This window comes from Cynocephalus volans, chromosome 11, assembly GCF_027409185.1.
Source record: "Cynocephalus volans isolate mCynVol1 chromosome 11, mCynVol1.pri, whole genome shotgun sequence".
Taxonomy (NCBI): Eukaryota; Metazoa; Chordata; class Mammalia; order Dermoptera; family Cynocephalidae; genus Cynocephalus; species Cynocephalus volans.
In genome coordinates, this window is record NC_084470.1 from 24309197 (window position 1) to 24333213 (window position 24017).

General features: G+C 51.5%; 1 protein-coding gene across 1 annotated transcript in view; it reads left to right on the forward strand.

The window, feature by feature from the left end:
• KY (kyphoscoliosis peptidase) overlaps positions 1–23355 on the forward strand; it is a 40360-nt gene extending 17005 nt beyond the window's left edge. The window contains exons 4-11 of the mRNA XM_063114770.1: positions 2792–2866; positions 4627–4689; positions 7647–7729; positions 9046–9154; positions 10542–10659; positions 18907–19095; positions 20347–20537; positions 22134–23355. Coding sequence (XP_062970840.1) covers positions 2792–2866; positions 4627–4689; positions 7647–7729; positions 9046–9154; positions 10542–10659; positions 18907–19095; positions 20347–20537; positions 22134–23029 — 1724 coding nt within the window. The 3' untranslated portion in view covers positions 23030–23355. The remainder of the gene's footprint in view (positions 1–2791; positions 2867–4626; positions 4690–7646; positions 7730–9045; positions 9155–10541; positions 10660–18906; positions 19096–20346; positions 20538–22133) is intronic.
• The last annotated feature ends 662 nt before the right edge of the window (positions 23356–24017 follow it).

Below are 24017 nucleotides of genomic sequence, written 5' to 3' on the forward strand. Positions count from 1 at the left end.
CCGTTCCTCTGTTCAGTTCTGCTTTCATGTATTTTAAAACTTTTGTTGTTTTTGTTGGTTGGTGATATTTTTGGTTTTTTGTTTTTGGGGGGGTTTTTGGTGGCTGGCCAGTATGGGGATCAAACCTTGGGCCTGGACTTTGGTGTTGTCAGCACCACACTGTAGCCAACTGAGCTCACCAGCCAGCCCCTTGTGGTTAGATGCACACATACCTATGACTGTTACGTTTTCTTGGTGAATTGACTCATTTACCATTGTGTAGTGTTCCTCTGTCTCCAATATTTTCCTTCCTCTGAAGTTTACTTAGTCTGATATTAATATAGCAACTCAGATCTCTGTTATTTATTTATTTTTTTACTTTTAACCAACCTATACCTCAATAGTTAAAGTTGGATCCTTGGAAGCAGAATATAGTCTTGTTTACCCTTTCTGACAATCTCTATTTTTAATTAGTGTGTTTAGACCATTTATACTTACTGTACTTATTAATATGTTTGGATTCAGATCTTCTACTTTTTATTTGTTTTCTATTTGTTCCTGTTTCCCCTTTCCTGCTCTCTTTATTATTTTTATACCTTTCAGAATTACATTTAAATTTATCTATTAAGTTTTTCACTAAATCTCTTTGTATAGATCTTTTAATATGTATTATGATATACATACTTAATTTTTTACAGTCTAATTATAATTAATATTATTATTTCAAGTAGTATGAGGAAACTTTGCCTTCATATAGGTATCTTTACTCTCCCACTTTATGTTGTAGTTGTCATATTTTATATCTCCATATATTGAAAAGCTATCAGAAAATGTGATAATTATTGCTTTCAACCATCATTCATATTTTAAAGAACTTAAGAGGAGAATAGAGTAATATATTTACCTAGATATTTACCATTTCTTTTCCTCTTCCAAGTTTTCCTCTGGTACCATTTCTCTTCCGTTAGAAGAACTTCCGTTAACATTTCTTTTGAAGTGAGTCTGTTGGTAACAAATTTTCTTGGTTTTACTTTATCTAAGAGTGTCTTTATTTTACCTTCATTCTTAAATGATATTTTTACTGAATATAGAATTCTGTGTTGACAGTTTATTTCTTTCAGTGCTTTGAAAATGTTGTTCCACATCCCTCTGATGAGAAATCTGCAGCAATTCTCTATATATCACTTTTAACTGGCTACTTTAAAGATTTTTTTCTTGTATCCAATAGTTTGATTATAATATGTCTGGACTTGGATTTCTTTATGTTTATCCTATTTGGGATTTGTTGAGCATCTTGAATCTGTAAGTTTATGTCTTTTACTAAATTTTGAAAGTTTTTGTTATTTCTTCAAATATTCTTTCTGTGCCACACTATTTCTCCTCTCCTTTCAAGACTTCAATGGCATGCATATTAGACTTTTAGGTATTGTCCTACAGATCCTTGAGGTATTATTCACTTTTTCTGTTTTCAAACTGGATAATGTCTATTGATCTATCTTCAAGTTTGCTGACTCTTTCTTCTGTCATCTCCATTTTGCTATTGAGCATATCCAGAGAATTTTTAAACTATTATATTTTTCAGTTCTAAAATATTCATTTGTTTCTTTTTTATATCTTCTAATATTTTGCTGATACTTTGTATCTTTCCATTTCTTTTCAAAATTGTTTGCCTTCACTTTTTGGAGCATGGTTATCATGGCTGTTTTAAAGTCTTTGATCATTCCAAAATCTGTGTCATTATGGGGTTGGCATCTGTTGATTGTCTTTTCCTTTTCAAATTGGGATTTTCCTGGGTCTATCTATGATGAGTAATTTTGGATTGTAGCCTTTGCAGTGCTATATAGATCTGCCCTGCATGTGCACCACCCAGGGGCAGTCTGGGACCTGGGCATTGGTCTACTTAGCTCTCAAGGACTGTGCTATGATGTTTAGGATGAGATCTGTGCATGCACAGCTCAGAGGTGACCACAGCAGTTCATCTATAACTTTATGGAATTGCTCTCTTGAGCTCCCTCCTCTTCCTGATCCACTTCCTGGTCCTGCAGCCAAAAAGCTGGGGCTCTAATTGCCTTGTTCTGCCATGCACTTCCCACAACTCTGTCTGTATCTGGTGCCAATCAGCAGAAAACAGAGAGAGAAAAAAATGAGTGTTTGCCCCCACACTCTTAGGATCATAGCCTCTCTGGTAGGAGAAAAGAGTTATCCCCACCTCAAAGTCTCAGATGCCTGCCTAGCAAGAATTGCCTGGGGGCTGAGTCAGGAAATAACAGGAAAAAAAGGAAAAAAACAACAGGGGATTTCCCTTGCTCTCTCTCTCACTCTTAGGTGTCCCCTTTCTTACACCAAAGGTCAGAAAGAGATGGTTTCTCTTGTGTGCTTTTTCTATGTATGCATTGTGACTTCTGGGTTTGGGGATGCCTTTGAGTACAGTCTAGGTGATACCAGAGGTGGAGGAAGAATGGTGAGCTCACGGCCAATTTGGTGATGCTTTAAATTCTGGTTTCGTCACCAACCTGCCTTCTATCATTTACTTCGCAGAGTCCTCAAATGGTTGCCCCATGCATCTGTCCAGGATTTATGGTTGCATTCAGTGGGAGAAGCAGGCTGGAGTAGGCTTACTCCATCTTGCCTGAATCCAGGAACTGTCTGCTTGGTTTGTTTCGGTTTTGGTTTTTTAAAAAACAAGAATTACTGGTATATTCAAAAGAAAGCTCTAAAGCCATTGTGTTTTGTTGTTCAAACATCTGTCATGGAATGTTGCACCCTTTCCTGGCAGCATCCAGCTGAGAATTTACCTCCTCTTCCTCTGCAGGGACGCAGCTGACTGTGGAGGTCCACCCCCAAGACGCCATGCCCCAGCTGCTCAAGAAGTTCTCCTTGGCTAAACGTACGTACGTACAGGCCTGCTCATGGTGGAGGGCTGGCAAGGAGGGCAGCTGGGTGGGCCAGATCCCAGCATGAGCATCTTCCAAAGGCAGAGGAGGAGTGACGTGGGCCTACAAACTCGAAAAAGGCAAAGGCAGCACAGCTTCCTCCTGGGAGACTCTCCACATCCAGCTACCACCACTTCTATGTCTCTGGAACCAGGCATGGGGGACACAGGGTGTTTAGCTGAAGATGCATTTCATCACAAGCATGTGGCTACCATTTTCTTTAGATGCCATTTGTTGGCTGCTTAAAAAGTGGCATGCCCAGGGCTAAGCGCCTTACAATTCATTAACTTTTTAACTCATTGAAATAATACAAGTATCTTCCCCACTCTCTAGATTAGAAAGCGAGGCTTGAGAGGTGAAATGACCACCCAAGTCAGCTGGCTAGGAGCTGGGTCAGAACCTGGATCTGACTCAGAGGCCTGTGGTCCTGACCACCACACCTCGCTGCCCTCAGTGCAGGGCCACAGGCCCAGGCCCATGCTGTCTCCACCACTCTCTTCTCAGCCCGCTCCCTGCATCGGTCCATCTCATGGCTGCACAGGGGCCTGGGAAGAATGCAAGCTGAGGAATGGAAGCTACAGAACAGCTAAGGCTCCAGTCCTCTCCATGTCCTCTCAGTGGCCAAAGTCCTCCAAAGCTATCTGGCCCTGCAGTCCTCAGCAGTCAGGGTCTCAGGAGGGTGGTCCATTGAAGAGAGGGCAGGCAATGGGGTCAACTGGCTGGCTTCACATCTCAGCTGTGACTTTCAGCAAGTGGCTTGACCTCTCGTTTGGACTCAGTTTCCTCATCTGCAAAAGGAGGAAAATAAATAAATCTCCCTTGGAGTTTTGTTGTGGGGTTAAATGAGGTAGTCAATATGAAGCCCAGGCCAGACACAGAAAGTACACAATAAATGCTAGCTGCTATTTGAACTCCCATCGTTCTATCGAAGAGTGTAGGTAGAAACAAAATGTAGGTGTGAGAAACAAAAGGAGCTCTGTTTCTCAGAATGGCCTGTGATTGCAAATGATAACATTTGCAATCTTCTGTTATATTTTCAGCCTAACATGGCCTTCCAGGGCATAAAACCACCTGCCACCCACCCCCAATGTCAGCCGGTTCCATCTGGGAGCCCCATCTTCCTGACCTGGTTTTAAATCAGCAGGAAAAGCTCGTCTCCTTTTGCCCATGGAGTCTAATAACTATTGTCTACCATTCTGCCTAACAGTCCTGAATCCATAATGACTTGAACTTTCTGGCTTTCAAGCTCTGTGTAAATAGCCTTCCCCACACCCCCAGCCCCATTTTCGATTTTACCCATGGTCAGTTCTTGTCCTGGGGTTATCTGGCCGCAGGGAATTGTTCAGTTCTCTCAGCAGCCCCAGCTGCCTTCCAGGATGGTAGGAGGACTCAGAGGAGAGCAGGAGCACCAGGCTCCAGGCAGGTCCACTGGATAATCAAACTGTGAGGTTGAAGCAGGGCCTACCTCTGCTCGCAGACTGCAGCTCCCTTTCTTGTCATCCACTCCCTGGTTTCCGGTCTCCCCAGTGCCCCCCAGGAAGTTCACGGCAATTCCAGCAGCAATTCAGTGCTGGGTGGGATGGGAGCAAAGAGGCTATGGAAAGAGAGTGAAGAGGAGGGGTCAGAAGCAAGGACCACCACACAGAGAATGGTCCGTGCTGGCATTTCTGTATCTTCTCAAGTGTCTCTACCTCTGATCTTTGGGATATTGTAGGTTTACAAGGCGATAAAAATGGAAACACGAGACCCCGGCAGCCTGGAGGGAAAGATGCTCATGGTAAGTTCCAGGGCCTTCTCCAGGGCCATTCTCAAGACAGCAAATGGCTTTAGTCTCATGAGCCAATCTCCAATCTATTGGCAATGACTTCCTGGAACACTGTGCTGAGAGTCTGGGGCCACCTCTGGGTTCAGGGGGGAAGAGCATCATGATTGATTAGCAATGTCTGCCATGACACAAGTGGAGAAAGAAAGAGCGCATACAGCAGATGCCATCCTAAAGCTAAAACATAAACCCCACCAATAACAAGGCAGCCCATTAGGGGAATCACTAAAAACAGAATTCAGAATCATGTTAACTTTAAGTGAAATGCCAAATGTCTGTAAGATAGGAGGCATGTGAATAGGCAGAGGGAGGCAGAGGAAGCAACTCTGAAGGGGGTGATAGACAGCGTAGGATAAAATCCTGCTTTGCCCCTCACTTGCCTTCCCTGGGCCTCAGTTTCCCTCTCTGTAGACCAGGTGGCTCTAAGGCTCGATACAGTTCATCACTTCTTCCCATTATTTTGCTTTCAAATTAGAATAATTTAGTTAATGCCACTGGTATTTTAAATATATGTATGCAAAATCATATTTGGATCTTATATAATCTGCTCAGAAGGTAGATTTAATGAGGCATAAATCATTATGGGTATTTTTAATGTTCAGATATTGTAAAATGGAACCAAGAAAGGAGGAGACTAGTAACAGAGTTTTCGATCCCTTTTTAGAAATGCCATCTCTCTTCTAAGTGGGGGTGGGGGAGTCCTCATTTGCAGGGCTATACTGGGTGGAAACCTGTTAAATGTGCAAGTCACTTCATATCCACTTAGGGCTCCCTGATGGCTCTTGTCAGAGGATGGCAGAAGACAGACTCAGTGCGGGGAGAAGGCACTGAGAAGTGGGGACTCAGCAGGGGCCAGGGTATCCCCACCCACTCTGAGGGACTGGCTGGCTGGGGGATGGCTGCATTTGGCCCACACAGGCTGGGGTTGATGTGACCTAAGTCATGGTGGCCAGGCAAGAAACATCAGCTCCAGTACCAGAGCAGTAAGTGTGGTCTGGACAGTGCTGGGCCTCAAGGGAGTTCTAATGTAAGATTGTGCAGCATAAAAGGATTAGGAGGAGTCCAGGATGAGGAGCAGAAGAGTGGAGAAAAGAAGGGTTGACTGCTGGGTGAGGCTTGCACAGCCCACCCACCCCCCATACTCCTGACCCTCCCCTGGAAAGGAACAGCCTCACATCCTGGAGCTGTCAGAGCAAGTGACATGACCAGGACCCAGAGGCTTCTGGTTGAAGGGACCAACCCCCCAGGGCTGCAGTGTGAGGGAGGGAGCAGTATGAGGTGGCCTTGGAGAATGTGCTGGATTCAGTCTGGGGTTGAGAAGGAAGAAGTCCTGGTTCCTAACAGGAAGGGACTGTGGAGCAGTAGGGAAGTACAGAAAGATCCATGTGTCCTACTCCTGACAGCTAACCTTGACTGGAGGTCTGGGGTTCAGACACTGGCCAACTCCCTGACAAGCTGGCATTGCTTCTCAACAGAAGAGGGTCATGGAGCAGCTGGGTCCAGGGCCAAAGGTGACACAACCCTCCCCACCCTCTCGTCACATCTCTTGGGTCTATGGGACCAAAGTAAAGGGCCCTCATAGTCAAGGGCAGCCCTGAGGGAAGTGTGGGTAAATGAGCTGCACCTCCACCCCACTGGGCACGGAGGCCACATACCCCTGCTCCTGCAATTCCTACAGAGGAGCCCCACACCCTGCCCCCTCCCAGACAGCAGTGGGACACTAACGTCACAACATAATCCACCATCTCATCCATGCTCCCGGGAGTCCCATAGGTGTGCCCCTGAGACCAGATGGTGGTTCAGAGCCCCCAGTGAGGGGGAGGCCAGGCCCAGGCTGGAGCACAGGCCCGTGCAGCCCTGCAGTGCCCGTGCAGGGCACTGTCTCACATCACTCTGCTCTTCCCAGGCTTCCTGCTGTTCCCAGGGGGCCCCACCAGCACACCTCCCTCTCCCAGCCCGGAGGCCCCTGAGAGGAGGGTGGGTCCACCCAAGTCAGGGCATCAGGTCACCTTTGGCTCCATCTTCCCACACCACCCTGTCCTCCCATCCACCTTCCCAGATTTGGGTCTGCCTGGCTCAGAAAGACCCTGCCAGAGCCCTGCCACAGCTGAGCAGGGCTGTCCTGTGTCCAGGGGAAGCCTGGGTCAGCATCAGTCTTGAGTTTCCTTTCCTCCAGGCATCCCTGTCCCAGAGACCTGCCTCAAGGCCCGTTCTGTGGGCAGAGGCTTCCTATGGAAAGGCTGAGGCCCAGCCTCCCTCAGGGGCCTATCACCAGAACACCACCACCCACAGCTGGTTTTCCTGAGGTGCTCTGGTCTCAGCTGACCATGGGCAAGGGAGGAAACCTATGTGGGTGCCAAATACACCTCACCCTAGAAGACCCAGGTGGGCCAGCCCCGCCACGCCCTCCTCCTACACCCAGGGTAGTGTTCTGTGCTGCCTCCAACCCAATGCCAAGGCCATCGCACAGACCCTCCTTCCTTGAGCTTGTCAGGGATTAGCAACACTGCCTGGACACTTCCCACAGAGCAAGCACTCATTCCTGGAAAAAAATAACAGGGAATCTGCAGAAAACTAAATGATGGGGAGGAGATTCCATCATCCATATGTCTGGGGACTGCTAGGTTAACTGACATTAAGCCAGTTATTTTCTGCTGACTTCCCAGGTAAATAGGTAAATAGGTTTGTGTTCTCTGCAGATCTCCAAGAGGACTAATAGGAGTTGCCATAGTTCCCAAACTAATTTGACTAAGGAACCCTTCTAGGAGAAATAGCTCTTGAGAGCAGTGTTCAGGCTTTGGGAATTGTGTTAATAGTCGGCAGCCTCAGCTCCTCAAAGAGACAACCAGGCCTGGGCCAGGTGGCCCCTTGCATGGGTCTCAGCTATTGAATGAGTATCCCTGCATTTGCAGCCTACCCCTGGGACCGGTCCAGCCTGAAGTCCATGCCACTGGACCTGCGGCAGTTTGAGACACTGGACACTTATGCCTCGCAGGTAGGACAGCTGGCCCTCTGGCCCTGGGCACCCCAAGGTGGTTGGAGTTCTCCAACCCAGGGCAGCAGAACGTCTCTCCAGGACCCTCCTGAGCACATGAAGGAAGGGAGGGTGAGGAGGGGGAAGACAATGGATGCAGATGACAGAGCCACTGTGATTACAGCCATACTCACCTCTGGAGAGATGTTCACTGCTGGGCCTGGGCAAGTCTGGAATGGGGATGAGAGGGGCAGATGAAGAGCTGAAGCTCTAGGGACACATGGGGGTCATAGCAGCTGGGAACAAGACAGGAGCCTTGGCACAGAGAATTGGATAGGAGGGCCAAGGCACTGGGACATCCTTTCTAAAGTCAGAGTGAGCCATCCTAGGACCTCGGGCAGTATGAGAAAGACCACCCTGTGGCTGGCACATAGTAGGTACTTGGGTACCTTGTTTGTTGAAATGATGAGTGGGTGGGCAAGTGCATGGATCAAGAAAGTCAGGTTGGAGTCAGGGACATCAGTTGGGGGCATCTAGCTGTCCTGGCAAAAGATATGACCTGGATTGAGTGGGCCATCGAGGACAGAGCAGAGCAGAAAGGCCAACGCTGGAGGCAGAGGGAAAGAAGCTCCATCACCAGTGTGTGGAGTGGGTGGGAAGTGGGGAGAGGGGCTCCCAGGTGGCGGGACGGAGTCATGGAGGGCGGGCAGTGCCTCACCATGAGGAGCAGGGGAGAAGAAGCAAGTTTTGGGGGAGAATGAGTTTGTGTGGGGGATGACGGGCTCTAGTATGTGTGGCACATCCACTGAAAGTGCCCACTGGGCAGGAAACGCTGATTGAGAGTCATCAGATTTAGTTCAGCGCTGAAGCCAGAGGATGAGTGTCATACTGGGGAGGGCAGGAGGAGTCCAGAGCGCCTAGAGACACCAAAGAGGCTGGGGCACGCCCAGGAAGGGTCAGAGTCCCGGAAGGTCCAGGGACGAGCTCCTGCGGCAGGCACGGTCAACAGCGTGAGCCCTGCAGTCGGGTTAAGTGAGGTTAGGACGGACGCATTTCTGCTGCTTCAGCATCGAGTGCTTCTTACTTCCAGTGGGGCTGCTCGAAGAAGGCTGGAGGCCTCAGCCAGCCTCTGGTGGGTCAAGGAGCAGATGGGAGATGAGGAGTGGGAGTGGAGGGGAGCCCCACAGGAAGGGGGGCCAGGCATGGGCAGGGCTGGGGAAGGACTAGAAGGGCATTTTAAGCGGGGAGAGCAAGAGGGCGCAGGACAGCCAGGAAAGGCTGGGCTCCCCTCAGCCCTCCTCCAGGCCCTGATACAGCACACCCTACCTGCTCCCCAGGTGACGGTCAAGAGTGGCCTGGACGAGCTAGTGAGTGACCTGCTCCAGGAGGCCCACAGTGACCTGGAAAGGGTCCGCGCCATCTGGATCTGGATCTGCCACCACATAGGTAGGCCCACCTGTGGCGCCACTGGCTCTAGAATCCTTGATGCCACCCCCTGCAGATTTCTGCTTCCATTCAATCACCAGTGTGTGCGGAGTGGGACAGAAGGTTGGGGACAGGGGCCCAGGTGGCTGGATCAAGTAAATGCCATGCGGCCCTCCGCCCACAGCCAGTGACCAGAGCAGCCTTCACTCAGCAGCAGCCCTCCTAAGTCCTGGCTTCCTAGTAAACCTGATCCAGAGAGATGAGAGCCCAAGACACAGAGTCATCTCCAAGAAGGATGACCACTGCTTGGGGAAGTTACAGCTGTTTGAAAAGTTATTGCAGGCCTGGAGATTTCATAAAGTACCAGCACCAGGAAGGGCGCCCACACTGGCAACTCTGCCACCATCTCAGCCCAGTTTCCAGGGTTCTCAGAGCCACCTCGGGGGACATGGGCCTGTGCAGCTGCTCACAGCCTTCTGTGGGACAGCCTTGGGCATCTCACCATGTCCAGCCAAGCCGCAGAGGTGGTTGCTAGGGGGCGCTGCCCCTTGCCGTCTTGCAAACACAAATGAGAGTATGGAGGGGCCAGAGCATGGGGTGCACTCCTAGTCCTTTGACATGAAGACCTGCCGGGCCCTTCCTGGCCTGCTGCTACTGGAATTTTCTTTTGTCCCCCTGAGCAGCAATTAGGGACACAGCTGAGAGGATGAGCTCACCTGACACAGGAAGGAGGTTCAACCATAGGTCCTCCCACTCCAACCCCACCAGCTCCACCTGGGCCTTAAAAGGGCAGGATTAGAGATAGAACATTCGGTAGGACTTTGTTCACTGCTCCCATCCCACACCCACACACACACAGAGTCCCTTTGAGCCCTGGATGGCTACAGTGGCCCTGCCTCGGGGCCTCACCACAGGCCCAGGCCCTTCTCAATGCCCCCATCCCCTTGTTAATGAAGTGACTGGCTGTGGGACTTGGGGACAAATCTTAGCTGCAGCTCGGTGCAGCCCCTCGGGGTCAGTGTGAGGGCTTGGCCTTGGGAGCTGCAGCCAGGAGGGATGAGTGGTTTCACTGGAACTGTGTGCAGAGCTGTGTGGTGGGGGCTAGCCAGGAGAGCCCCCATATCTGACACTGTCTAGGTCCGAGGCCTGAGGAGCAGGTGGCCAGCTCTGCCTAGACCTTGCTCTTCCTCCCACCACCTGCACAAAAGGTGACATCTCCCAGATCTCACTCGGGCTGGGACCCTGGTTCCACTCAGCCCACTGTGGCCCGTCCCCTAGGCCTGCTGATGCCGAGACACAGGTTGGGGCAGGGGCAGGGGACAGTGGAGCCTCCTCTCGCCTCTGCGCAAGCTTTGGCCAGCCACCTCCCAAGCCCTGGTTCCTCACGGTCCCCTTCTCTGCCCTCCAGAATATGACATCGAGGCAGCCCAGGAGAAGGACCGCCAGGCCTTCAAGCCCACCGACATCCTGCGGACCCAGAAGACCAACTGTGATGGCTACGCTGGCCTCTTTGAGAGAATGTGCAGGTACGAGAGGCAGCAGCAAGAGGCGGGAGTCCCCGGTCACATGCAGCCTCTCCCTCTCCCCCTCGCAAAGTGCTGCGGGCCTTGCCCACATGGCAGGCCTGAAACCTGAGTTTGCAAACTCTGCTCTGGAATCCAAGTGAGTCCTGAAAAGGTCAATTTCTCCCTTTTTAACACCAGCATAATTGACTTTGTACCATCTGCCGGGCTTCGCGATGCATTAACATAATGGCAGATGAATGCACACAGATAATTTGGTTATAAAAGGCTGTTTTTCCACCTTCTTCCATCTCTGTGTCGCTGAAGGTTAAAAGAATGGCAGGCTTGGGAATGGGAGGACAGAGGCTGCTGATGCCAAGGGGACTGTGAAAGGCTGTCCTCAGGCTGGCACAGGGGGCGTCTCCTGGGGGAAAAACAAGATCTTCTACCTAAAAAGATTTGTTGATTGGAAAGCTGAATAACTAGAAAGCAGCTTCTCTCAGAGCCTTTAGGCTACATTTTCAGCACTGTGGGGGTGAGCATGGGCCGGGTTGCTGGGGTAGGTGACAGCTCTGGCCTGGGCAGGAGAATGGCCATTGCTGGTTCCCAGTGGCCTCAAGAGAAGTTCAAGGCAGGGGGAACCCCACTGGTCCCCACAACTTCCTGTGCCGATTGTCAGAGGTCTGCTGGGTTCCCGCAGGTAATAATCAGCTAGCTCTGGGTCCACCAAAGAGCCCCCTACCCAGTCTTTCCAGGCACCCAGATGTCAGCCCCGCAGGACTGCAGGTGGAAATTCATCAAACCCAGTGTAGCAACACTTAGTCCACAGGTGGGCAGGTTAACTTCAGTGTAGTGTAGGCAGTCACCAGGTACCAGGCACATGCAACTTTTTCCTGGCCCGAGCCCCAGTTGTACTGCCTCCTGCCCCCATCAGAACTGCCAAGCACACACCCGCACACCCGCACTTGGCCCCGCACTGCCCACCCCTCCTGCTCCACCCCCTGCTCTTTCCTTTGCTCACCTCCAAGGCTTGCCCCTGAAACCACAGCCCCAGAGGCACCAGAGCAGGTCAGGGTGCAGAGCACTCCCTCCACACCTCAGAGCAGCCTGCCCCACCCCCTCTCATGCCCACTGCCACTCCCACCCAGATGCAGGTGCCCCCACCTGCCTTCAGGCCTCTTCAGGAACCTGGGTCCTCACCACCCTCCCTGTCCAGGCTCTCCTGGCCTGGGTTTCTGAACACAACTGAAGGCTAACACACTGTCTCATAAAGTCCTCCCAATCTGTCCTCCACCACCCCTGCAGCCCTGCATCCGGAGACACTGCCTGCACTTCCTGTGCGCCCCTGCTCCCTACCCCTAAGGCTCCTTCCAGCCACACACTCCAGGAGGCCGCATCGCCTTCCTCGCCCTTGATGTCCTCAGAGTACCTCATAAACCAGCTCCTGTGCTGCCTTATGCTTTCGCTTAATAACATTTGCAAGTTAAAAAAAAAAAAAAAAACTTGTTCATTGTAGACAATTTATAAAATGCACTAAAGCAAAAAGAAGAAATTAAGTAAGTGAATCCCACCACCTAGAGATAATACTGCTAACATTTTGTCATATTCCTTTCCAGACTTCATCCTATGCATATGGGCACTGCCTGTGCTCATTTCTTCTACATCTTACAGGTCTTAGATGTCTTTATATATCTTTAGCTCCTCTCTCTTTCTGCCTGGCCTGTGAATACTCATCTCAGAACCCTACACACAGCAGGCCCTCCAAAGACACTTAGAGAATGACAGGAAATGACAGGGTAATCCCAGCAGACATGTGAAATGGGCCTTATTCCTTTTTAAATAATGAAATAAACACTGGTTTGTTTTCAGCTTCATTTGTGCCTAGCAACTTGCAGGCCATGATTATTTTTATCTAATTTTGCAAACTTGAAAACACTCAGAGGTTTCTTTCAAGTTATAGGATATATCCTTCTTTATCCAGTAAAAGCTTCCTAGCATGCTATAGGAGAGCCAGAGGTAAAGCCAGAAAGACCTGGGTTCCAGCCCGTCGTGTACCACTTGGTGGTTGTGTCCCTCTGGGTAAAGCGCTTATCTCTCCGAGCCTCTGTTTTCTCATCTGTAAACTGGATGCCTACGTTGCGTATTTGTCAGGACTGTAGGACTAAACGAGAACATGGAGTTTGGGGTTTGCTAACAAGACTTTGAGGTTGTCTTTTTTTAATCTTTCCTGTCTTTCTTGAGTGTTGGAATGCTTTTGCTCTGCGGAACTTTCCTACAGACTGTGCTGGCCCACATAGACTAAGAAAATTGACACTTGCCTTGAGTGAAACTGTCAAGTTTTGGCCTGGTTCAGATTCTTAACAATGGCCATATTCTGGCCTGCAGCTGATCATTAAAACATCTCCCAATATTTTGCATCATTTAAAGTTAGTTTCAACCTGGAAGTTACCAAATGCAAAACTTCTCTCACTGCCTGGGATGTGCAATGATAGCGCGCAGTTCCCTGACCTCCTTTAACTTTCGCTTTAAAGATCAGTAGCCTGTCTATGCCTCACCTCCCTAATTCCCTTTGCCTTGAGTTTGGTAAATTCATTAGCTGATTCCTTAATAACTGAAGACATGGAATCCACCCTTGCTGATTTATTCCCGCCTAGTTGTCAGGGTGGCCTCTTAGCAAGAATTGTACCCATCAGCACTTCCTGCCCGTCCGTTCTGCCTCCCTGCAATGGCCTCATTAAAGACTGATTTAATAAAGTAATTTGGTGAGGAATTCAGATATTTTTGCAACATCATTCATTTCCTTATTGTCTTTCCCAAGTTACAGTTGTGGGATTTTTTTTGGTAGTTCTATTGCTTGTAACTGCTGGTGCAGTTTCTTTCTGATTTTCTATCATCCAGCATTAATGACTCTCCTTTTGCCTCAATTGCCCACAGCCTTAGTTGATTCTGCCTAATTTCCTTGCAGGGAACAAGCTTAATTCTGCAGACTCCTGCCACTGAGCCTGCCTCTCTCCCCATGTTATCATGGCTCTAGCACCAGCATCTAGCAAATTTTCCAGAGACTTTGGATAAAGCCAGGAGCTGACTACCAGTTTGAGGTTTAGATGCTGAGGGGGCAAGTTGTCACCAATGAGATGTCAGCTGGTTTTCCATCCATCCTGCAGCTGTCACAGAGATCAAGAGCAGGAGTGTACACAGTCAGATGGCTGCTGCTGGTTAGCATGATGTCCCCAATGATCCTAAAACATCACTTAGTTCCAAAGTCCCCAAAAGGTGGGGAGTGGCCAACCAAGCTTCTTGGGAGATGCTGATTCATTGGATAACATTAAATTATCACCAAATCTGACTTTGTTATAAAAGGCCTCTGAAAGGAACATCTAAACTCCCCCTACCCTAACAGATACACCAAAGGAGTTATGCTATACTGATAGCAAATCACCTTTTAATTTCACTCTATACCACCCACAAATTTATGGATTTAAACAAAATCTTGATTTCAAAAGGGCTGATGCAACACAGAGGCTCCTGAACTATGCATTGGGACAACTGTGCCTGACTGCTGCTTCTGGCACTGGCTAGCTGTGTGTCCCCAGGCATGGCAGTCTCCCTCTCTGAACTGCTGACTCCTCGCCTGTTGGGAGGATGCCTCTGATGGCAGGTCTTATGAGGCTCTACATGATGTCCTGGAATGAGAATTACTATTTTGCCTACAGGTTACCGACCTGGCCATAAGGGTAGTATAAGAAAAGGGAAAAGGGAGCACAAAACAGAAATATAAAGGTACTGGCAAGTTAACAAGAAGTCAGTATGCAATTGTGAAAGATAAGTCATGGTCTGTTTGTCCTGCTGCAGTATAGAAACCACGATATATTCAACAAGATACCAAAAGAAAAGCATGCTTCATTGTCTCTCCTTAAGCTACCGTCTCTTCTTCCCTCCCTCCTTTTTTGTCCCCATTTGGCTCCGACATCCTGGGACAGTCGATCAGAGCTGGGAATGTCCACTACGGCCAGGGCTCGTTGTCTAAGGGTGCAGCTGCCCACCAGACATTTCAGGCGCACTGCGGCTGGAGCCTGGGTGATCCTGGCTTTTAGCAGGATCACATGATTCCTATGGCAGTGCCTGCACCATCTCAGTATAAAATAACAGTCACAGCCTTCACCCACCACCTATTCCATTAATACCTGTGGATACACAGCCCACAACAGGAACACACAAATCCTTTTTTAAATAATAAAGATAATGCATTCATAGAAGCCACTGCAGCTTCAGGGATCAGCAAAGGTAACCCTGGTAATGGCACTGCCTTCTGCTTGGCTGCACCTCTGTTCCGTCCCTCTCCATCAGGCCACATTGGGTAACCATGTGGTTTCTGCAGCCCTTGGGGCTTCTCTGGTTGGGTCTCTGAGCCCTGGCTCTTGCTGGGGAGGAGACAGCTGCTTTCCTAGATCCTCCAGGGTGCTCCAGGGAAGCTTGCTCAGGGCATCTTGCATCCATGTTTTCGCTGTGGCTTGGGATACATGTCAGCCATGAGCCATGGGGGTGGCATTAGGGTTGTCAAGACTGTTGAATGTAAAAGCCAAGATTCTGCAGCCCAAGGTTGTTAAATAGGTCTCCTGGGGTGATATGCTGGGCTCGAGGAAGACGGGTCAGAGCTCTCCAGGAAGTGGAAATGTTCCTCATCCTCTGCCCCTTCTTCGGTGCTCTCCTGCTCCTGCCAGCAAAGTTAATTCTCCCTCCTTGGGGCTCTCCAGGGCTTTGTTATGGCATTTTAGTGACGGCTCACCCATCAACTATGAGCACACCTAGAGCAGTCACTAAGTTTTATTTTTATAGTATTATATTTTATTATGTTGCATTCTGCTGTCATGTCATGTCATGCCTTGTCATGTTAGAGTATTCTCTGTGCCTGCTACCGTGCCTTGTACACAGCGCATACAGTCAGTGATCTTTTGATATCAAAAGGCCATGTCATCCTGACTAGTAACTAGTGGTTGGACACAGAACTCCTACTAATTCTACAATCATTGTCATATGGATCATTTTATTTTTCATGAGAATTATGGATTGTTAACAATAATGCTTTACATTATGACTTCCTTTGTCCAATTCGTCTGCCAGCTAATAAAATCTCCTCACGTCATAGTCAAACTTGGCATAAGCTTACAGCTGAGTATTTTATTTCATCTTTTTTCTGCCCCGGGCACTCCCCATGGCCCTTCCAAATTCTCCTCGACCTGACAGAGGAGAATCAACCTCTGGAGATGATTTAATGCCAACTTTCTTTTTGCCCCTGGTGAGCCTGGCAAGCTTAGAGCTGGGAGTGGAGCCCTGATGGCCTGGCTCAGCCCGGTGGCTGTCCACTCCAGCTCAGAGCAGTACAGGTGGACGTCCCTGCCACTCGCTTCCTCCTCCTCCAGCCCTTCCCAGGGTTGTGGGGAGGCGCTCCCTGCTGCTCCCCCACTTGGTTCTTCAGAACTTACCTACATTTCACCCCCTCAGTGGGAGGTTATGACCCTGGGCACACTGCCCAGGACACGGCTTCTCCCAGGCAGACATTCAGGCAGTTTGAGCCGGGCACCACTGCCCAGTCAGTGCCCACTCCAATTTACCCCAACACCTGGAGGGCATGTGGAAGCCAAATGCTTCTCCTTCCTTCTTTGACCCAGATGGCCCTTAGCGGAGGATGAGCACCAGTATGTCCAGAGGTGCACAGCTCCAATGACACTGGTCCCCTTAATGCAAAACAAGTCATTCTGTAAATACCGCTTCACAGGACTCCCCTTCTCTCTCCACGTCATACAAGAAATCAATATGCACAGATGTTCTGGGCAAGAAAGGAAAATAATTCACCAAAGAACATAATTTTAAGTAGTATTTATGGATTTTTTCCAATTCTTAAGCCACACATAATCACTATTAAAATTTTAGAAAATATAGAGAATTTTAAAGAAGAAAATTAAATCACCCATCAAGAGTTGGGGTGACTCTTGTGTCTTCTGTGTCCCTGCATCCTTCCCCCGCCCCCCATCTCCATACAGAAACATGCGAGTGTGTTCGTGCACACAGATGTTTGTACTGATCGTAGAGTCGCATGTGCTCTTGTCGATTAACACTGCGTCAGAAGCACTACTCACCTCGTTAAATGTTCTTCCCAATATTTCTTCTCCTTACCCAGTCTCGGAGGGGCTGCCTCCTGTTGAAGGCCCACCCCCCACCCACACCTCCATCCCACCCTCTGGCCTTGCTTTTAACCCTCCCCTCTCTCCTGGTTGTTTTCTCCACTACTATGAAGACACGCATGTCTCCCCATCCTGGGAACACCCCCTCGCTGCGTCCCCTCCATGCTCTGTTACAGAGAAGGTGGCAGAGGACGCTCAGGTGTGCACTGCACTTCCTCCCCTCCCAGGGCGCCTCTGTCCACCGCAATCCTGACACCAGGGTCTAGTTTCTCCTTCTGTCTGCCCCCATTCCCCAAGTACTCCCAAAATCCTTCCCTCAGGGCCCAGCTGCAGTGTTCTCCTGGGATTCTATAGAGAGCCTGGGAAGCTTGAACCTCCTGCTGGGAAGTGCAGGAAGAAGGGAGGGGGCTGCAAAACTCCCAAGCTCCTCAGTAACCTCAGCATGAGTGGCCCAGACCCTCTGCAAGTGAGGGAAAGTTAAGGCAGAGGTGGTAGAACATAATCATTATATGCACATGAAGCAACACCCTTAGCAGGGAAATTAGAATCTGCACTGCATTTTGTCTCAATGACTCTCAACAAATGATATGTAGATGTAAGTTGGTGATATTTAATCTAACATTCTGCTAATTTTTAATTAAATGTTCATTTTTATGGGGAAGTTTCGCCCCATTGCTGTAGTCAACGCCTGGCCATTTTGCCTCATTACCCAGAGGCTCCCCAGCCCTCTTGCCGAGAGCAGCTGAAGCTGCAGACCTGGTCTGTGGAAGGACCGGCCCCCGAGGGGCCTCTGCACTGGAATGGGCCTGGGTGACATCCCAGACTGCAGACTCAGTTCATTGGTCAGAGCACAGGGTCAGTGCCATGTGCAGGGCTGGGCAGCTTGTGTGGTGCTTGGAGGAGCCCCATCAAAGGGGTGCCATGTACATCCTCAAGCTCACAGATTTGTGTACTTATTATACCAAATGTCTTGAGGAAGGGGCCCCAAAAGGGCTAGCATGGGGTGTCCCCTAGGTCAAATGAGCAGGGGAATTGTCCACATGATCCATGTCCTCAGCTGTCACCTGGGGGGTAAGGATGCTGAGCAGGAGGGCCAGCTGGCCATGGCAGGACATTCATGGGTCTTGCTTTGGCCTTGGGGTAGTGCCCACAGCCCAGACCTGGGCTCAGGGTTTCAACTCCAAATGCCTCATTTTATGTGGTCCCCAAATGTAAGCAGCACCTATCCTCCACTGCCCAGTTCCCAAGAAAATGGTGGTGCCAGCTTGGTTGTGAGCACTGGGGGAACACACTTTCAAAAGGACTCTAAAACTCGGGTCCACTGGTCAGCATTTCCATTCCCCATCAGACAGCTGAAGGAGACTCCAAAATCATGGCCAGGGCACTCAGCCAGCCAATGACCTTCAGTGCACCGTGGTGGCTCTTAAACTGTATTCACAGAGGATGAGATGACCTGTCCATCACAACTGAGTGATCCTGGCAGTGGGCCAGTCCCCTGAGGTGGGGGCTGGAGACACCAGCTGCCTGGCCCTTGGGTCCTTGGGAGGACGTAGCAGGGTCTCAGCTTTCTTCTGCACCCTCACGACCAGCTCCCTGCTGACACCCACCTGGGTCTCATAGACCTACATCCCCAGTCACATGTCCAGAGGCGACCTGGTTCTCCCAGCAGCTGTCACCCCTTCCCTGCAGGCATTTCCAGAACATCATCATTTCACTGCTTCTGTGTCCTTGAGGTCATCCTCAGCTTACCCCCAGTTCTTCCTCCTGGAGAGATGCTCGCAGGGCATGTCAAGCAGGCTCTGAGGAGAGACTGCAGAAGTGATTTGAACAGTCTCAGGGGAGGACCAGACGGGGAATGCAGCCAGTCTGCACCAGCAGGACCAGCCAGCTCTGTGTCCCCCTGTCTCCACCCCCAGAGATAAAAGCCCTCAAGGCTGGGTACATGTGAGTGCGTGAGTGGCAGGAGAAAGGAGATACAGGAGGGACTGGTGCGCAGCAGATGTCCCTGAGGCCCGGGGCCACAGACAGACTGATTTGCGGGGGCCAGCCCCAGCAGGCATCCCCCCTCAGACCCCTGTCCCGCCCTCAGGATCGCTGGAGTGCAGTGCATGACCGTGCCTGGCTACTCCAAGGGCTTCGGCTACCAGACAGGCCAGAGTTTCTCTGGGGAGTTTGACCACGCCTGGAATGCTGTGCACCTGGAGGGCAGATGGCACCTGGTAGACAGCACCTGGGGCAGCGGCCTGGTGGATACCACCACCTCCAAGTTCACCTTCCTGTAAGTACCAGTCACAGTTCTGCTGGGTGTCTGGTCGGTGGAAGTGGGGGAGGCACAAGGTTGAAGGAGGCGGCAGGTGGAGAAGGCCAGCTAGGGGAAGGACAGCCAGGTGGCCTCCACCTGCTGCCCGTGCGCCCCGCCTTCTGCACTCTTAGGCGAGCTAGCCTAGGCCGACTGTGAGCGCCCAGGCCTTTCACTGCCTCACCTCCACCGGCTACATCCCCCCTCTGGCTCCTGCTGCTGCCTCCACCAAAGCCTTGAAGCCTGCAGCATCTGCTCGCCCACAGGACACCTGTGAGGCGAGGTGGGGCAGAGATGCCTCTGTAATTGTCGGTAGGTTCCCCTCAGGCCTTTGGCCCATTGCCTGTATTATTATTTGTGGATGCCAGAATGTTCTCCCACTGCCTCCCCGATGCGGGTTCCTTCGAGCTGGGCTGAGTGAGACCACATCACATCTCTGAGGAAAGGGCTATGGCTTTGTGCGGAGAGGTGCTGTCAGTGGATGGCTGGGATGCAGGACGTGGAGCATTTCTGTCCTCCAGGACTGAACAACATTTTCGTGGAATGTGACATCCACCAGCAGCCCAGATTCCTTTTTGTTTGAAAAATGAAAGCATCCTGTCTGATTTTTGCAGCTTAAATCTTGACACCCCCAACCCCAGGACAAGCACAAGCCACGTGCACACACGTCCTTCACACGGGGCGGCATGCTCACAGACCTGTCCTTTACCTCCGTTCTCTGAACATTGCTCCCCTTAGGCACAGGGAAGCCTCTGCCATCTCAGACAAGCCTCCCCATTCTTCTCTTGATCCCCATCACTGACCTCCAGGGAGCCACAGAAGCCCCCAGCCACCCAGCTGCACAGGCACAGAGACAAGATGGGAGGGAGTGAATTCAAGCATCTTGCCTCTCTGCCTTCCCACAATCCCCCTGCCTGGCACCTGGTCCACAGGTTACTGACACCTTTGCTCTCTTCAAATTTCTGTTTGTCTTTGAGAGCCGGGGGAGCCCATTCCCCCCTGGACACCCTAGGGCATCAGACCTTGCCTTGGCTCCAGTTTCTAGAAGCAGCCACTGAGATGTCTCCAGTGCCCATATTAGGGTTGGAGATAGTTCCTCCTCCCATTCCGGTGTCAACAGGATCCCTCCCGTGAGTGTGTTAGCCAAGAGCAGGCCCCCAAGGTCCTGCTGTGGGAGTGCCCTACAGGGCAGGTGAGGGTGGCCGCTGACCAGCTTTCCCTCCACTGCAGCTACAACGAGTTCTACTTCCTCACCCATCCCGCGCTGTTCATCGAGGACCACTTCCCAGACAACAAGAATTGGCAGCTGCTGAAACCCCCTCAATCTCTGAGGCAGTTTGAGAACAACATGTACCACAAGAGTGAATTCTACAACAAGGGCATGCTGAGTGCCCACCCGGAGACCCCCATGATCAGAACAGGTAACCCGCAGCAGGTGGCTGGGCCAGGGCCTCAGCAAGGGCCCGCAAGCCCAGTGTAGGGCCTGTGGCATGTGTAGGTGTGCGGGGCTCCTGACGCAGCCAAGGCTGTCAGGCTGTCAGGGCAGAATGTGGCTGTAGGTCCTATCTGCAAGGACAGAAGCCCATGCGCACTAGCATAAACCGAGAAGGAGGCATGTCAGAGGCTGCAGGTCTCCTTGCACCCTAGGGCCGAGTGCACAGCCCAGCCTGTCACAGGAGCCAGGGAGGAAGGGTCCAGAGCCTGGCAAGTCTCTCTCAGCTTACACAGCAGGAAAAAAAGATGGCCTCCATGCTGGCTACACGCAACCTCCCCAACAGGTGCCCAATAGAAGCTGTATTCTCATCTCAGACTCCTGGCAGGGAGGACATGGGCCAGGCAGAGCTGGGATCTGTGTGTCAGGGTCCAAACAGCAGGGTTCTCCCAGGACAGGAGGGCAGTTCCATCCTGTCCTGCTGGCCCATGGGGGGTGTCTCATTCCTGAGGTGACAGCTGTCACAGGATGGAGTGGCTGGGCAGCCCGGCATAGGCACTTCATGCAGGTTAGATGGAGTCTCAGGAGCGCTCGACCTAGAGGCCGGGCACAGCGTTCTGCCTCCCCAGCAGGAGCATCTGAGCCCAGGCTGGGGAAAGGTCACCAGTGAGCATGAGCTGGACAGTCTGTCTCCTTCCCTTGCACTCTTCCATGAACCAGGCTGGGGAGGTTGCTAGGACCAGGGGCAGGTGACCAGCTTCTGAGAGAAGGTGAAGCCAGGCTCTTAGAGAAGCTACTGCCCCTCCCTGTGGTCCTGGGAGCTAGGAAAGGTCAGGCAAGTGAGTCCTTGTGGGCTGCAATGACTAGGGAACTGACCGCCTGTCCCTGAAAATCCATGGCCAGGACAGGGGAAGATAGAAGCGCAGGGCAGGGGGAGAGGAAGAGGGAAGGGAGAGGTCAAAGACTCCTCCTGTGCATGCACTGAGTCTTCAGAGGTCCATTCCAGAAACACGGCTCAGGCACACGCATGTGAGAAGCATGGTGGGGAAGCACCCTGCACCCACCCTCTGAGCGTAGCCCTCTGGAGTGAAGCAACTCCAACTAGATTTTAAGATAATGTGTTGACATGACAGCTGTGCACACCCTAATGAACAGATGCTGGAAGGAATGGGGTAAATACGGGACCTGAGTCTTGGAGGAGGTGATGTCCTTTCTGCGCCTGGCCCTCTGCTCTGCTCTGGGATCAGGCTAAGCCTTCAACTAATGTGAATCAAATTTTGAGGGGATGAGCACACACAGCTGGGGGCAAAGTTTTCTTGCGACCCCCAGCTTTCAGCTTTCTCAAAGAGATCCACCTAAGGGGCAGAGGAACCCTTCCCGGGGTATGCTGCAGCTGGCTAAGACCGTGTTCAGTGACATCATGTTGGTTTCTTAGAATCGATCATGGTGAAAGTATTTACACCGCATAGATGGGTAAACACTTCAAGTCAGGGCTTTTTCCTGCAGAGAGCCAGTTGTGAAGCATCTACCAGCAATCAGCACATACTGGACCTATCTCACCTGACCCCAACTTCTCTCTCCACAGTGAACGGAAAGGCCACAGTCACCATTGAGAGCTGTGCCCCAACGCTGTTCATGTTTATGCTCAATGGCAAGCAGGAGCATGGGCTGCTGAGCCTTAGGAAGGACGGGATGAAGCTGGAGGTGTATCCTCCTACCCTGGGCACCCACAAGCTGCAGATCTTTGCTAAAGGCAACTCCGACATCTACAGCTCAGTGCTGGAGTACACACTCAAGTGCAACTATGTGGACATGGGTGTCCGGCTGCCAGCTGAGCTTCACCAGCCTGTGGGCCCCAGCTGGTTCTCGGAGCAGATGGGCATTGTGAAGCCCTCCCATCCGGACCCCATCATCCACACCAGCGATGGACGCTGCTCCGTCAGCTTCGGCGTGGAGGAGGGCATCAGTGTCCTGGCTTCCCTGCATGGAGACGATGGCCCTGTCACCGAGGAGACGCAGCGGCGCTACATCTTCCAGCTGCACCGGGAGAAGCGGACCGAGCTGAAAGTCCAGCTGCCCCATGCCGGCAAGTTTGCCCTCAAGATCTTTGTCAAGAAAAGGCAGGAACCGGGCAACTACATCTTTGTCTTCAATTACCTCCTGTGCTGTGCCAACACCAAGGTGAACTGGCCCGTGTTTCCTGAGAGCTTTGGCAACTGGGGGCAGGACAATGAGCTGCTGGAGCCTCTGTCGGGTGTGCTTCCTGCCAACCGGAACATCCCATTCAAATTGAAGCTGCATGGTGTCGCCAAAGCCCTGGTGAAGGGGCAGGACACATGGCCCCTGACCCTGAACCACGAGGGTTACTGGGAGGGCAGCTGCAGCACAGCCGGCTGCCAAGAAGTCTATGTCATGGTGCTCGAGAATGCCAACCACAGCTTCTACTCCTACATCCTCAAGTACAAAGTGAATGCCCAGTGAGGGCCTGTGCCCAGCACACCCTCCCAGAGGTTAAGGCCAGACCTGCCCCGGGAGGGCCCCAGGGCGGTGCAGAGAGCCCTGGACACCACGGAGCCTGCATGCATTCACTCCTGAGCCTCTGCCTCCGTCTCCCTGCTCTGCCGCCAGAGCTGTGATGTTTGTGTTCTGAAGTCTTCACTCAGTTGTGGCCTTGGCCGAGGGGATGGAGGCAAAGGCCCTTTAGAAGAAAAAGGTGCTATGTAAATCCAAGGTATTGTAAGCTGTCCACCAGTGCCCAGATGCCCCCTTCTCGTACTAATGCTGCTGCTGTCGTCGTCGTAGGGTCGAGGTGGGAAAGCAAGAATGTTACCCACGCTGAGAGCTTTGCGTGTGATGGTGAGAGGCTTCGCCTCCACACCCAAGGAGGAGATGATTTGCAAGGCTGAGTCTTTCTCAAATCATAAAGCTCCTTTCAAGTAGCAGCACAGTGTTCCTCGACACCTCCTGGCCCCCAGGGGATGTTTGACTGTTGTCTCTTCCCAGACCAGACTGTCTTCCACCTTCCTGCTGCCTCTTCATTGGCCACATCTTGCTCTTCAGGAGCCCACGACCAGCTGGAGGCTGGTAGTCTCCACGGTCCCTGTGTTTAGCTGGGAGTATGACAACCATAAGACTGTGAGGAGACTGCAAAGCAAGGAGCAGCCAGGGTACACTCCTGGGGGTCACGGGAGGGGCCAGGGGATGGAGGGATACTACGGGCAGTCCTGCAGCCTGAGTCTGAGTGTCAGACCTCCAATGCTGTGGCCTTACTGGGCCCTCCAGGCCCCCACCCCGCTCCATAGGGGCTTTGTCAATAGCCCTAAATACAGCCCTGGGCAGGAGATCAGTGAGGCAGGCAGCTGCAGCATTGCCACGGAGACTCGCACAGTAATGGGGCTCTGCCTACCCCCAGTGTCCCTACCAGCAAAGCCACCGCTGGGGGTACCTCCACCTGTCCTGGGAGCAGTTT